A 16631-nucleotide genomic window follows, 5' to 3' on the forward strand; every position below is an offset into this window, starting at 1 on the left:
GATTAAGTTACCGCCATAAATAGACCATCGCAGAACGCTCCGGAGGGCCCCTTTAATGTTGTGCTGGATAGCAACATATCTTCTAGATATTCTGACATACAATTCAAAACCTCATTTGCCACGCTGTAGTGGATCCAGTCTATGCATTCAAGGTGCAAGTTGCAAAAACAAAAATAGTCCTGTGCGAATAGTGGATTTCGAGTTCAAAGCGAATAGTGGTTTTGGCCGAATATTTTTGATTTGAATATTGCATAGTTTTTCCACGTTTTTCACTACCGTTGCATCATGGTTAGATGAAAACCCGGCTAAATTTGTGAAGGTTGTTCTACTTGTTCATTTATAAGCTAAGTTTAATCTCTACATTTATGAACTGTGACGTCAGAAGGTCTGATGTCATGGGATGGCAAGTAAACGACGGATTTGATATAAAATGAATCCTATAGAGATGGCCAACTATACCCAATTGAGTGAATTTACAAATCTTGCTATATAAAATATTCTTTCTTTAATCTCGAGTTAAAAAAGGAAGAATCGCGCATATTGAACGCGGGGTGTAAGGGCATCTCTGCCTAACACATACTCTTGCATAGCAGTCAGTTTAATTTTGAAACTTTTACTACAATGTAGATATACAGATTCACAAAGTTTCCATTTTTTTCTAAATACAACCGGCACGCGTGCACCATCCTGCTTTGAATTTATTTTTTTCTTCGAAGCACGCAATTGTGATATTCATACTTTTCCAAGTGTTTATTGCGGCAGGTTACCCTGTTGAGTGCGCTTCTTACCGAGCACCGGCATAGTGCAGAGAAGCAACACCCACGGAGCTCGCTTCCGTGGGTATTGCTTCTCCGCAGTGCACAGGTGCTCAGTAAGAAGCGTGCTCAATGGGGCTAGCCTGCTGCAATCAACACTTCGAAAAATGCAAATAGTGCAGTTCTTCTCAAAGCGAATATTGAATAGTGTATTATTCAAAACTACTATTGAAAATTTCTAATATTTGCACAACCCTATAAAACAATATACACCCATCTACTTTAAACACACTTGTCATCTTCAGTATGCTTTTGGTGATACAGTTTTGCTGGCATAAATTTTAACCTATGGAATCAGAAAAATTGTTGTCAATTAACTGAGGGCGCTGCTTAACCTTGACAGTAAGCATGTAATCAGTCACATTTTATATTGTGGTGTAAAAAATAAATAATTTCTGACTGAGGAGGTAAGTTAGAGCACCCTTTCTGTATTTTCTTTTTCAGTTGGTTGTGGTTGCCTATGACATGGGGGTTCCTCCTCAAGAGGCTCATCAGCTTCTGAGGGTCGTGGTCCTGGATGTCGACGACAATGAACCTGAGTTTGAGAGGCCGCGGGTAGGTCACCGAGTGATTCATCATTAATGTGTTCTGATCACAGCTATGGTAGCCTTGGCATACAAAACAGACATACATCTATAGGGCATCCCAATCTCCCCTCGATTCCAGGCATCCTGAGAGACATGATCTCTCTGATAATTCAATACAGTAGAACCGTTTTGATATATGCTTTTTCTAGGGACAGTCGTAAAAAAATGTGTTACCCGGAAAATTAATACAATCAAAAGAAATTTATTTTGGCTCAGGAGAGTCGCGGTGGCGCCGAGGGGCAAGTTGTGAAGTCGTGCTGGGCTGCAGCGTACAATTATGTGACAGCATTGAAAGATGAAAGAAAAGTGGTGACAATGATTAAAATTGAGCTTATGGGTGAGGGTGGGTGATAACGACCCAGTGTGACAATGCTCTTGGGAGGGGCTATAGACGAGGCTAAAAACAACCTCTCGCACAATATTCATTTTTTTTAACATATACTTCCTTGGCTCTGGTGAACTATATTTGTTAAAGGGGCCCTGCAATGGCTTTTTTACTAATTTTTAATTTGCACCGAACCTGAGCGCACTGAACGTAGTAACTATGTGAAACTTTTCTTTTCTCGAAATTCCCTTTATTTTAAAAGTTATAGGCAAATTAAAATTACAAAAACAAGCAAAAAATAACCTCCCTCATGACGTCCTTGGTTGCTTGAGAGTGGCCGTGAACTAGAAGAGGGGTAGTGAGCTTATCGAGCGCTCACGGCTGCCGAACTCCCAGTGGACGGCGCGAGAGGGCGCCATTGAAGCATGTTCTGGATAGGCTGTATGCAGCGGGCAGCCAGAGCGGCTCTCATTGCATTTGCTGCGCGATTAAATACTCATTCGGCATGACACTTCATTGGCCACAAACGACAGCAAACACGGGGTAAAGATCAGTTCAGAACGGGAGCTACTTTGCGCTGCCATACCGCGAAAGGGCCAAACCGGAAGACAAAGCTTCTCGCCGAAGGCCTTCGGAACGCTCGGAACCGCTCGGATCCTCCTGCCCAAATGACCGCAGCGCCGCCGCGTACATCCGTGACCTTTCCGTGTCGGCGCCTGATCCCACTACTCCTTTCTAGTATGCGCCGCCTTTTCCACCGCTTGGTGGCGGGTATGCCGACGGGTCATTTCTTGTTTCCGTACTTTATAAACTGCATTTGTTTCTTTTCTCATCTAAAATAGTGAACAAAAACTACTTTTATCAGTAATTGAAACGGTTCGCGACACTTATATTTTGTATTTCGACTAAAAAGAGGCTTTTAGCGGCTCTGACCAATAGTAAGCCCAGGACCAAAGACGTCACATTTTGCGCGCTTTCGGTACCGCGGGTCGCCCTCGTCGGTGGAGGAGGTTTTCGCGTCGTCCGGTTAAAATATGACGCACTGATATTTAGTTACTCTCTCCATGCCCGCTGGATTGCCTGAACCCCAAGAGACGTGGAAACCGCAAAAAAGGTGAAAGCTTAAATATGATTGCAGGGCCCCTTTAAAATATAGGTCAACATTTTTTTGCCAGCACTTTTCTTTAAAGTTTGGGGTCGACCTACGATCACAACTACAGTATGTCGACCTGCAAGAGCGAGCAAAATGTCTGGGCTTTTTTCTCCAAGCACACCAATGACACTGATGTTTTCTGCATACCTGCAGAAAACTGGCGAATGCGAATAAAAATGAATCGGCTTTTGCGGTTTGGATGCCGATGCCAGGGGCTGCGGATGCGGGTTGGATGCGGTTGGATATCTGCGGGTCCGGATCTACATTTGTTCCTGGGTAGCCCATAAACATGTGCAACGTACAGTGTAGACTGAATAAGCAGTCTTGTACACATTACTAAAAAAAAGTAACCGATTACAATTACAATTACTTTATTGAAAAATGTAACTGATATTAGTGATCACTTACTGCATCACAGAATTACAAAATTTTCAGAAAGTATAATTGATCTCTTTTCACGCTACTTTTTCCAACTTTTTATTACGAAATCAAAAATACATACGTATGTTCAAAGTGGTTACATTTTGTTTCTTTTTGTCATTCACACCTTGTTAAGCTCCAACAGCAGTTGTCAATCGAAGTTCTCTTTAGTCGTCTTCTCACGTTTCCTGATGAAGGTATCTGCCACGACCCTGAAGGCCCTCTCGACAGATGCACATGAGGGAAGAGCGCTGTTCTAGCACACAAGCATTTTGCTTACCAATTCGTGGTTGCGCAGTGCTTCGACGAATGCTTCCAAATCCTCTAAAAAACAAAGTGAAAAAAAAAAAAAATTGGGTTGTGTGTATGTTTATACAGCCTAGAACTTGGTCTACCTCAACGGGTGACGAGTCTCCCACATGTAGATGGGAAATTTAGCCAGTGTGGTAAAACCGCTAGCCAGGGTCTTTAACATGCATCACGCAGTAGTGATACACGACCGCACGCCGGTACGATGCTCATCCAGATTGAAACGGGCAGGGGCAGGCAGGAATTGAACCCAGGATCCTGGGTTCTGCAGCGCGAGCTTTTGCTCCACGTGCTCCGAGCTGGTGTGCGCTAGCCCACTTGGCCACCGATCCTCCCTGGAAGCGAAGTGCTTCACTGTTGCGACTGCCTTTTGAAAGCGTTTCAGGCGGGGGCAGCGAAAAGCTGAAAAAATTGTTTGTGGACAAATTCTCTGGATTCCCGTTCACAGGAAACGAGACGCTTTCGACAGCTTGACAGTCAAAACGTCGCTGAAGGCATTGACATTTTAGCACTTCTGGTAGTATCTTTTTTTGGTTGTTTAGGTCAGAAAAGTGCCCAACGTTGGTGTAACATAGACGAGTGATGCACGGGCAGGCAGCAATTTTTTTACGTAAAAACTCAACTCAATAATTTTAGCTCTTTCGGAAAGATATAATTGATTACTTGTAATTAATTACACAAAATAGTAATTGAATTACAGCAAACATTACCACAGAAAAAAGTAATTGAAGTGTTCAAAAGTTACAATAAAATGTAATTGATTACAAGTAATCAGTTACTTGTAACTCATTACATACACGTCAGTGAATAAGTGAGTGATACTATGAAGTGCATCAATGAATGTATTGCGGGAACAAACTACTCTCTTGGATAAAAGGTGCCAGTCGGGGAAAAAATTGTTCTTTACGTCAAAAAAGATGGTTATCAACAAAGATCGCTTTAGAACGTTCTATCTTGCCAGAAATGCTGTCCCTAGAAAAAGTAAAGAATGCAGGAGCATCAGTCATTCCTGGAAAGTGTGTTCTTGTTTAACAGGGAAAGAGCGGAAAACATTCCTTGGGCAAAGAAAACCCAAAACGTACAAGCGACAAGAATGTAGAAGAAGCCTGGAAGTGGCTTCTTTGCCTACAAGCAGATTGAGGAGACTGAATTCAATCCTCTAGAGTGTTGGAACTCGCACCAGCACGAGTTTTTTAACCTAATTCTTGTAGCGCAGTTCGTGCATACCACCCCATCATCAAGTGCACCAACGGAGAGAGATTTCTCATTAGCAAGTATTAATTTACGAGAGGCGAACCACTCTGAATCCGTCCATGTTGACAATATTCTGTTTCTTCTACACAAAAACCTCGACAAGTGAAATGTTGCGTCTTTGTGCATTTTCATTTTCTCAGCAGTTGGCACTGAGTTGTTCTAAGGTACTATATGAACCATATAGTACCTCAAAACAACTTAGTGCATGCATGCAGTTGAGGGTTCGTGTTTAAAACTGAAACAGATAGAAGATGTACCCATTATTGAATATTGGGATATTTTCCCAGTGATGTACTCACACCTTACCACATATACTCAAGTATACTTTGCTGCCGTGATGGAGTACCTTTCCACTCCCACTTTTTTTTTTTGTTCGGTTAGTTTTCATGTTTATAAAATATGCACCTGCGTGAAATGGGTTTCACAAAGAAAAAAGGAAAATGAATATTAAAATTTTCTTCCTTTTGAGCACATCTCTGAACAGAGTGCCAGTGTCACAAACTCCCAAGATGATCTCATAACTGTGATCATGTTTCCAGCGATGCGAAATGCCTCTGGAGGGATGATCGCTTATTTTAGAAATACGATAAAGCAGAATATGATAAAATGACTTTCACCGTATTCTGACACAGAGTTCTTTGTACAAAGGTAGGCAGACGGTTTATAGGATACCATCCAGATGTTTTAATGCGAAAGCATTAACTGTCCCATTGAGCGAAGCCGCCGTTGTCTGTAACCGCAAAAAGCGGCACCTAAAGTTTGTTTGTAGCAGCAAAAAACGGCAGCTAAATTTCCATTGGCTAAGCGGAACCGGACCCAAAGTCCCATTGGCCAAAAGAACAGCAATGCAGATGCTTCGTCACGGATGCCAGCGGTGCACTCAAGGTCAAAGAAAAGCACAGCAATGCGGCTGCATCATCACGGAAGCTGTGGAGGCGGCGGGGATGCCGCACCTGCGCAGTGGGGGAGCGTGATGTCGCTGCTGGAGCGTGGTGCCGCGCCGAGCTTTGCACTCCCGCCGCTGCCTCACCCAGTAGCACAGCAGTCACCAGCAAGTCAGGACGGTCAGCGCGGCGCACCGCCATACTCCCTGCCAACACTGTGGTCACTTCTGGCGGCGTTCAGTTGGACATTAATGCTTTCGCACTCACAACTCATAAAAAGTGCTTAGGTGTCCTTGGAATTTTTCAAACTTTTATTCATTCTGGATTTTATGATGTGAAGTGAATGCGCGGATTGAGGGCCGGATGCAGTACCGAAGTTTGCGGATGTGGTTCAGATGTGGATTCAAAGTTGGCGGATGCAGACTGGATGCAGATACAATTAATTAAGAACATTGCAGATGGGGATACGAGGTCTGTGGATGTGGATCAGATGCAGATCGGAAGCGGATGATCAAAGTGTTATCCGCGCAGGGCTCTACTGATGAGCTTTTAGCACAGCGGTGAGGCTCTACATTTGTGTCACTGCAGAAGGGCAAAGCTTGACACAAGTGGCACGAGGCCTAATTCGGATAAAATCACCGATGGGATCTTATCAGGAGTATGAGACTCTGGCTCCGTCTTATCACAGCACCCTCTCTCCAACTGTTTTGCAAAGTTTTAGCTCACGACATTGCTACGATGGCTCTGTAATCATTATCAAGAAGTTCAGAGAATAATGTGACCTGTGCATTCGACAAGTGAGTTTTAACTGGTGGAAGTAGGAATGCTATAATATAAATATTTATACGAACCCTCTAAAGTTAGAGCCTCCTTTTTCTGCATTGCCACATTCGCCAATGGGCACGAGTTCTGAAATCCATGCAAAAGAAAACCCCCAAAACCAAGCAGAATCAAAGCACATGCCATCACAAACCACATGGCAAAGAAAAAGAAGGGAAGGATAAATGAGTTGTTGCAACAGCTTAAATCCTGTTCAAGCCTCGTCCAAAGGTCATGCTCACGCGGGCAAGAAGCTGCATGCAGGGAGGCAAAGAGGTGACACGAGGAAACGAATCATGAAGAAAAATCCAGCCAGCAGTGATGTGATTGCTGCGATAATTGTGCCAAACTGCGCCAAGGGGCTAACCCTGCTTCATCTTGCTACATTTTGCCAAAATATGGGTAATTTGTGCCAAGCCTGCTCCAAAGCAGCAATTTCGGTCGCCTTCCAAACTGAAACCAAACTGAGTACCGTAATTGAGCATGCGTGAGCTAGGTGTCGCAAGCGGCCGACACAAAGTACCCTGTATCAATCGTCCGTCCGGTATTCAATGGTTTTTGCTGCCGTCTCACGTTTCGTGCTCTCGTGGATCTCGTCTGGTATGTCTAATCTTGTCTCGCATCGCTTTTAAATTTCTTGAACGATAGACACGGACGTGTGCTGACGCTCAGATGCTAGCGTGCCGGGTACCAGCCATGCCGTCATGATGTGAAACGAAACCACGTTTTTGTTAGGCGGGAGTTACTTTGTGAGTTGAAGCACTCGCTGCTGAAAGCAACAGTCGTGTGAAAATTACCTTTGGTCCCTGCCTGCCAGTCATCGTGGTCGCGCGACGTTGGGTGTTGCCGTCCCCACGTCGCTGCCGATATGGCGCTTTCTAAACCGAAAAATAAGTACTGCCGCATGTTCATGAACATTCCTCTTCTTGTTTAAACCATACACTACTGCAAAAATTCATACTTAACTCAAAGACTGCTCTGTCGAAGTATTGATCACCTAGGCTTCTCTCGGTGGGCTTTCTTTCGAGAGGGACCCCGGTATGTGAAAAGTCTGTCGCAAAAGAAAGTTGAAGAAGAGTGAGCTAAAGCGAATAAGGCAATGTCTGCACACTGAACACGCACGACACGCTTGCTTGTTTCGAGTTGAGTCGTTGCACAAAGTGCTTGCAAAAACCTTCTGACCCTGGCTCGCGATGTCTTGCATCGATGCGCTCAGGTCCTTTTTTTCTGTTCGTCTAGCTCAGGGGTGGCCAGGCTGACCTGGCATAAGAGCCGCAAAAGAAACCACGTTATGGCTAAGAGCCGCCGAAACGAGGGGGGGGGGGGGGTGCAAAACAAATGCCGCTGCCTGGTTAACACCCCCGCCCCCAAAGCATAAAAAAGCAGCTTGCGGGTCACAACTGCAAGCCGGTAAAAATAACAATGAGAATGTTCCCGGGTCTTTTGTGAACTTGAACATAACGTCTGTGACTAGTGGAAGCTATGAATGAGGTAAACCCGGGCTTCCGCGACCTTCAACAAGAAACAATATGGAAGGAACATCCGTTACCTAAAAAGGACAGGTATCACCGGCGAGTGCCAAAGGCCGCGAGACAGAACATTTCTTCGATCTCAAGCCAAAGTGCATGCATGTTTTGAGAGTCCCTGTCCTTGATGACTTTCTCCCTCGGGTCCGCCAAATCTCTCGAACAATGAACGAAACAGGATCTGTTGAATCATACGTGTGAAAAGCGGTTCGAGGCTGCCAAACCGTAACTGTTCTTTATTCTGAAATCCTTTCCTTCTTTTTTGGGGAAATGCGGAAAAGGGCGGGGCGGGGGGGTTCCCTTACGAGGGATCCGCGAGCCACACCGTGACGTGCAAAGAGCTGCATGCGGCTCGTGAGCCGCGGTTTGGCCACCCCTGGTCTAGCTTGTACCTCGCCTCCCGTCCTGGCAGGCACGCGCCGCTGGACTGTTTTTTGTCGTATGCTAAGCAGTTACATTTTGCATACAATTTTGGGAACCAGTTGGCGACGGAACGGAGTGGCATGGTTTCGGTTTCGATTCCTTGTCTCTGCTCGCGCGGCGAAGCACGTGCAACTGCAAGCCTGTCGAGGTTGCCCTCACGTGCATACGAACATGACTGCACAACAGAGGCACCAGCTGGGACGCCTGCAATCCATTGTTTTACGTTTGCTTACTTTTGACGAAAATCTGTCACGTCATGACGTCAGGAACCCGTAAAACGGTGGCAAGCGGTTTTTCGGAATTGCTCCGCAACGCCTTCAGCACTTTACACTTGTGGGACGTCTCAGCAGCAAAAACACAAGCAGCGAGTTTCGTCACAACACGTCACATTACAACACAACACAAAGTGCCCTCCGTTTGTCCAGCACTTAAAACAAATATTTTAATTTTCTAAGAATATCTGCTCCAAACGCCACTTTTGCTGTTCTGAAGCACTGTTTTGGCTGCTCCAAAAACCACTTTTGTTGCTCCAAAACACTGTTTTGGCTGCTTTAAAGGCCATCTTTGCTGCTCCAGAACACTGTTTTGGCTGCTCCAAAAGGTGCTCCAAAATGGCTTAAGCCAATCGCATCACTGAGCCAGGCGGCCTGACACCTTGTGTCGGGTGGCAGTTCTTGGTTGTGAAAATTGGGAAGACGGTTCCAACAAATGTGGAATTAATGCTCATATTGCTATCTGAATTCAATGGGACCAGCGTTCGTGCAAGTGACAGCCAAAAAACTATTAACTGGGAACATATCGAGGAGGGTTTACTTATGGGAAAGGTGTTGCTTTGTTCAACCAGAAGCTCTTTTGCACTTTCATAACTGTTTAGAATAATTCCAGGGCTTTGAGTCAGTATATTGTATGTGCAGAAATAAAAATGGCAAGCATCGAGGTATTCGAGCTTGCAACTTTACGGCTTTGTTCCGGTCTAAAGATCATGGCATGCACATGCTATAGTTACATTATGAAGTGGAAGAGACATCTTTAAACTGGTTATCCAGATTTTTGAAGCTACATAGTATATATATTTTTCACTACATTGATAAACCCTAAGTGCTGCCATCTGAGAGAAAACTTTGCTTCACACTTTTGCTTTGCACCATTCAGGACTATTTGCTTCTGATAGCAGGAAGCACAGGTATTCCCATGACCTGGGATACTTTTAGTATTGAAATAATTTGCAACTCTGTGCACCCTTAGTCTTAACAGGCCAATGAGTACAGGGTAATCTCAAGGAAATTGACAATTACCCAGGCAATGTGAGCCACGCATGTTTCCTAATTGATGTTGCTCTTTCCGCAGGATGCTGAACCGGTTGTCATGAAGATAAAGGAGGAATTGCCAGTTGGTTCCATAGTTGGAAAAGTCAAGGCCTTCGACAGAGACATGGGAACTAATGCCTTTATTGATTATTTCATAGTTGGTACGTATCCATCAACATGCTGTCTCATAGCGACAGCAAGGTCAAGGGTGGTCAGAGCTCTGGATTGAAATTTAAACCTGATCTTGCGTGACTTTTACAGATCATTACCTTACCAAATTGATTTCTGTTTTTCCAAGCTGCACGGGCATGGACTCATTATTATTACTGTCACAACAACAGCTTATGAAATCCTCTGGAACCACTTTTATGTGGTCTGTGCTCACGGCAGTAACTTGCTTAAAAGCAAATCAATTAGTAATCGTGATCATGGACGTCTCAAGGCGACGCTGTTACTATAGTCACTGGCAGAGTGAGAACGGCAGGGCGTTTAGACAAACGCCTGGCCTCCAGCACACGCCCCCCCGTCTTCCACCGTGCTTTGACTGTGCGCTCGCGATCGAGATGCATAAGAACACTGAAGCATTTTCGAAGATAGGGTGCTCGCCTGACCTTGTTGGTAAGGATAATCTACCTTCTCATGCAGGTGGGAACCTGGACAACGTCTTTGCGATCCAGCGCACGGGAAACAACGAGGGAGAAATTATCACGAAGAAGAGGGTGGACAGGGAGGTCAAGGAGAGGTACATGTTGACCCTCAAGGTGAGGATGCCTTCGAAGCCGTTGGAGGAGGTGGACATCACTTACAACCCCGATGACAAGACGCAGCTCCAGGTCGATGTCCAAGTTGAGGACATTGACGACAACTCCCCGTCTTTCGAGAAACCGAGCTATGTTCTGGGTGAGTTTTCTCGTCCCTGACTCCAACTGGACATTTCCAGCACTTTTCCAAAGCAGCTAGCATAGTATTAGGAGAATGCCTCGACTATTGGAGATTTTTGTCCCTAGCTCCGCGAGAGAGTGTGTGATATTGTTCATCATTAGCTCTCTGCATGCCTATAAAATCTATGTTGCCACTAGTACAGTCATGCCTCATTAATATGGATACCTCTATCCTCCCCAAAAATCGTCCATAATTTGAGTTGTTCGTAATAATGAGAAAAAAATGCAAAAATTTCCCCGGTTTATCCCTGAAAATTTTGTCTATATAGTGGGGTACCCATTGATGGTGTATTCGCACGACGGAGTTTCTCCCCGAGGAAAAGGCTAAACGTCACCGAGTTTCGAGGTCACGTGCTACGCGTCATGGATGTTTGCTTAACCACCGAGCTCGCAAGGAGCTGAGGAGAATCTGCGACCGGCTTACAGAATACCCGTCGTCTCGTCGGGGCGACCGGGCCCCCTCTTTTTGTCCCCCTGATTTTGGGAAAATGTGGGGTGTCTTTTTTTTAAATTTTTTTCCTCTGCCCTTTGTTCGATGAGCCCCCGAAGGTCGCTGCGGGTTCGCGAAAAGAAAGACTCCGCCGACTCCGACTCCTTTGTGCGAATGTTTGCTTAGACTTTCTGCCTTCTCGTGTCTTTTCCTTCTCGCAGCTTTATGACATACTCCGCTTTCTCCGGAGATAAAGCTCTCTTGTGCGAATGCACCTTAAAGGGCTTCTGGAAAGAAAAACAAATGTTTTTTTTAAACAATGTGGTTGAGACACACGTGTCAAAAAAATTAATTTAATGCGAAAAAAAAAAAAAAAATTTTAGAGCAATATTGACGGTGCGAGACGTGATTTCGTTGGTAGTCACCTCCTTCCCACTTGTTTTCTTTCTCAGCATTTCGGGTGCGTGGAGGAGAGGTGGATTGGCTTCGCCTTCACGTCAAGGTGGAAAGAGCGAACGACCATCTCGTTGAGGTCGAAAGAGTGAATGACCATTCTGTGACATCATGGACTTTGCACGCAAAATTGCAAATAAATCTCTCGCCGTCAATAGTGCTCCAAACAAATTTTCTTTTTTTGCATAAAATTAATTTTTTTACACGTGTGTCCCAACCAAACTTTTCAAAAAAACATTCCTTTTTTTTTTCAAGGGATTTTTAATGGGGTTCATATGAATGAGACATAACTATGTGTGACTACTATGCAAGTGCTACAGTAGTTGGTAGCAATCAAATTATTTATATCCCAACACAGTCTGTGTTGAGGATAATTTAGGTGGCACATAAAGGATGACAGTAGCTGGCATTTGGGGCCACGCAATTTGCGTACGTTGGGCCGCTGCAATCTTGTGGTGCCCGGACAAAAGCTCACCGGACAAAAGCTCACCGGACAGAAGCTCACCGGACAAAAGCTTACCGGACAAAAGCTCACCCGTTTTTTCACAAACCCGGACAAAAGCTCACCTGATTTTTTTTTCGCTACCCGGGCGAAACACGGGCTGAACTAAAATGCGGACGTGATGGACATTGCACCGTTTTTAGGTGAACTTGTGCCTCATCCCACGCAAGGGTTTACTACGGTTGATCGAATGCCATTTTGTCGAAACATCTTTTTAGAAAATGGGCACGTTTTATTGAAGCCCGGTTTAGAGAAAGCAGAGCCTCAGTTTAGAGATATGCCGTTTATCGAAAAGGGGACGCTATTTAAAAAAGGCTTTTCTACTTCACGCGTGTATCGCTGGTGCGCGTGTTAACCCAAGCCCCCTGCTGCGCTCCCGCCACTTCGGGGCGGCAGTCTGCGGCGGCTCATTACAAAAATGTTAACTCACCTGACTTATCTGTACACGCCGCTTCGCGGTGGCCGAACTCGCTAAAAGGAGGCTCATCGCCTTTTTTTCTAAACTTGGTTTCTCTGTAAGACCAATATGAAATTTTCTTTTGGTGAGCTTTTGTCCGGGTCTGTTAAAAAATGGGTGAGCTTTTGTCCGGTGAGCTTTTGTCCGGTGAGCTTCTGTCCGGTGAGCTTTTGTCCGGTGAGCTTTTGTCCGGGATTCTTTTTGTTGCGCCGGGAGTGTGTATAAGAAGGCTTGCTTGACGTTGTCAAATGGCAGATATTGGTGCTGTGCTTTTCAAACCTTGAGATTGAAGCTGCTTTTAGAATTAATCAATGACATGTCTTGAAAGCAGCAGACTGGATTGAGGATTTATTGCATGTTTGACTCTTTCTTTTACTTCTGCAGGAATTCGTATGAACACCGAGATTAACAGCGAGTTACTGGTGTTAAAAGCAAGAGACCCTGACAGCTCGTCAAGCATGATAATGTACTCCATTAGAAATGTGACCTATTACAGGGTAAGATGTACTGGAAGCTGCTACCTTTGTGAGGTTATAATAACATAGTCAGTGCACTCTAAATGTTTTATGTGTTTTTCAGCCATCATCTAAGGAATCCCTGCCTGTCATTGGTCAGTTTGAACTGGACGCTCACAAGGGAATTCTAAGGAGTGTGAGAAACCTGGGGAAATACAGAGATGGTTATTTTGACATTACTGTGGAATGCCAAAGTGCTCCAGGTCCCCAGAATATTGCCATGACCCATGTCAGGGTAAGACTGCTTTCCATACTTGGAAAACTAACTTGCTCCAATTTATTGTATTTTCCGGGCTATAGTCCGCGGACTGTACATGTTTAAAAGTTGAAGTTTTAGGCCGTGTGGACTATCTACGCGTGCGGACTACTATACAGGAATTTTGTTTTTCAAGATCGTTCATTATGTCAAGACGTGACAGATTTTGTGAGTGAAAGAGTATGTTAATAATGATTTACGTATATTATGAGCTTCTCTGTGAGCTAAGAAAGCAGACATTTGTCAAGGTGTGCCGTGTATGAGAAGATTTTTGTGTCGACTAAGCACCAGGTGCAAATTATGCACCGAGTGCGGTCTATGCACCGGGTGCAAACTATCTGAGTACAAACATTTATTTTTGACTCCAAATTTGCACCTGCGGACTATACGCCTGGTGCGGACTATAGTCCGAAAAATACGGTACACAACTGAAGAAGCCACCAAACTTTTCTGTTGCAAAGTAACTTGAATCTCTCAGACAGTTGTTTCAGGATAGCTGCACTTTCCTATCGTTGGTGATAGGTTAGGAGTTAGGTGGCACACCTCTTGCACTTCAGCAGAGCAAATGCTGGAGAGGAGGTTGCCTTTTCTCCAGCATTTACTCTGCAAAAATGGAAAGAGGTGGGAGGAGTTTTCCCTGAACTCTTGGCCTGTCACCGACTGCAGATGACCTTTCCTCTGTTATACTTGTTGTCTAGCATTTGCATCATTGTTTCATTTAGCCCATTTTTTTACATATTTCCAGGCCCATATTCTTCATGATTCTGACTTGATGAAGTTTATCTTCTACAAGCAACCGCAGGAAATTCGGAAAGTGATTCCTCAGTTTGAAAAGTAAGTAGGAAATTGTAGAAATACAATGCCTGCGATCCATTTTTTGTCATTTATAATGTTTGTTTTTTATTCATTATTACAGAGATCTGAACCAAGCACTAGCAAGTGCGGTGACTGCCAATATTTATGATACCCAGTACTCAACACGTGAAGATGGAAGCCTGGATTTTGAGAGGTAATGGTCAGTCATTAGATGTACAATTTATTTTTTTAATATTACTTTTTCTTCAATTGTTACCAAATTTTGTGTGTCGGCATGCCTTTCGTGCAACTAGGTTAACCTTGTTCGATCGTCATAATATGTTATTTGTTCAGTACCTTGAAAACAAATGAAATAATTTGTATTAACTCTTACGGTAATTGTTCTAACAAAAAACTAAGCACCCTAACTCATCCTTGTATGCAAGTGTATGTGCTTATATAGATTAGCCACCCACGAAAGATAGCCCACCAGTAGAAATCACATATTCTGAACTCTTGTGCAGTGGGCCATACAGTCTGAATGTCAGCAGTGTTGCTGCTCTGATTCTGTTTGATAACTAGAAGATAAGTGAAGGAATAAAATACTCACTTTGTGTTTCAAATAATGTTATACTCATGGTGTGGTCTAGGACAGGTGATTTTGGCACGAATGGGCGAGAAACCATGTTGCGCGTTGTTTTTGAGCTGGACTTGCACGCCATAAAATTAGCTATGCAGGATGTGGAAGGTTTGCAGGATGTTAATAAATCTGTAATCAATGCTTTTTGAAAGGAACAATTATATTGCAGTTTGAATGATACTGTTGTGTTTGTCTTTCTTTCAGTGCAAGTTCATGTTTCCAACTCCTCGAAAACGGACTTGTTGTTAGTCCAGACATGGTCCTTAAGATGCTCGACATATCAACGTCTCCGAGGGTTCACGCACTCTACCAAAACTACAGTATCGTTGGAATAGAGGTGATGATCTGGCATTTTGTATGTTTTAACCTCGAACGCTGCAGCAGACTGCTGTAGCATTTTCACAATCCCATTCATTTGATGAGTGCTATAAACATTTGATGATGTCATTATGGCTAATAGCATTGACTCTTTAGCTAGTTTCTTTATTGGCCATTTTATGATAGACAGCATTAACTGAAACAGCAAAAAATACTGCCAACTTCTAGCTGTTTATGATGAGGGCAAAGTACCACTTAAACAATTTATTGTGATTCTGAGAATATAGAAGTTACAGCGACCAAGTTACACATATAGACACTTGGAAGTTGTTGAATACCAACGAGTGCTCACTCAAAATTGTAAAATGTATGATCACAACAGAACTGGAGGCAGATGCTTGATTGAGCATTATTTATGCTACACATACAGGAGAACCTTGATGGTACATTTTTCAGGGGACTGGGGAAATAAAACGTACGATCCACGAGAAAACATGAGGAACGATAGCTAGAGATGAGACAGATAGTGACTGTCACGAAACAATTTATTTTAAGCAAACATTCGTAGGTGTGAACTCAAATTGGCTCAGAAAAAGTTTGTAAACATTTGTTGATATAAACTTAAATAAATATACTCTAAAAGTTTGTAGGCGCATCTCAAATGCATTCAGATAAAGTTTGTGGAAATTCGTCTGTGTTAACTCGAATAGGGTCAGAAAAAGCTTGTAATTTCCACCTGGCACTTTGGGTGACTGAAATGCAGGCAAGCAACAGAGTCCTTGGCTTGCTAAGGGGTGTTTGCCAATGTCCTCGTCGGCTCGTTCCTTTGCTGTCAGGCACAATACTTCAGTACATCAAAGCCACAAAAAAGGTCTTGCTGGATGACAGTCTATAGTGCACGTGCAGGAGAGACTGCTTCGTGCTTGATGAGTTTTGAAGGAAGCTTCTTTGCATGAACCGGGAGGAGTACCAGAACCGTGTCATCCGGGCGAAGTTCTTACAGCTTCTGTCCTGTGTGGAACTAAGAACAGTGCGACAGCATGAACAGCAAACAAACAAAATTAAAACAAAGCACAATGATGCACCATCTTCGTTTTGCTCTTTAAAAAAAAAAATTCTGCTGCTAGATTAAACATGTTTGAAGTGTGGTTTGGAGTAAAAAATCTGCGAGTGAAAAGGTGCGTGACTTTTTCGGTCCGTGCTTTACACACAGATTTTTGGCAGGGGTTGACTTCTCTTGCAACACACCTTTTTTTGAGAAGCAAAACAGAGATGGCGCATTGTTTTCTTTTGTTCGTTCCGTCTGTTTGCTTGTTCATTTTATCGCATGATTCTTGGTTCCACGCTTGAAGAAAGCTGCAGGAACTGTTCCCGGCTGATGCACAGCAGGCTCCGGTACTCCTCTAGGGCCGTGTCAAGAAACTGCTGTCAAAACTCGTCTAGCGCGCCGCGCTTGCTCGTGCACATCCATCCAGCCTCTCATCCGGCAAGACCAAGACCCA

At 44.0% G+C, this 16631-nt stretch overlaps 1 protein-coding gene across 1 annotated transcript in view; it reads left to right on the top strand.

The window, feature by feature from the left end:
- Positions 1-16631, top strand: part of LOC120838824 (cadherin-23) — a gene marked incomplete in the record, with an annotated part of 59397 nt that overhangs the window by 33116 nt on the left and 9650 nt on the right. Inside the window, 8 exon segments of the mRNA XM_042292461.1 lie at positions 1260-1370; positions 9863-9983; positions 10468-10722; positions 12990-13102; positions 13185-13355; positions 14122-14210; positions 14293-14385; positions 15016-15148. Coding sequence (XP_042148395.1) covers positions 1260-1370; positions 9863-9983; positions 10468-10722; positions 12990-13102; positions 13185-13355; positions 14122-14210; positions 14293-14385; positions 15016-15148 — 1086 coding nt within the window.

The sequence above is a fragment of the Ixodes scapularis genome, unplaced genomic scaffold (assembly GCF_016920785.2).
Source record: "Ixodes scapularis isolate PalLabHiFi unplaced genomic scaffold, ASM1692078v2 PGA_scaffold3__209_contigs__length_174095766, whole genome shotgun sequence".
NCBI lineage: Eukaryota > Metazoa > Arthropoda > Arachnida > Ixodida > Ixodidae > Ixodes > Ixodes scapularis.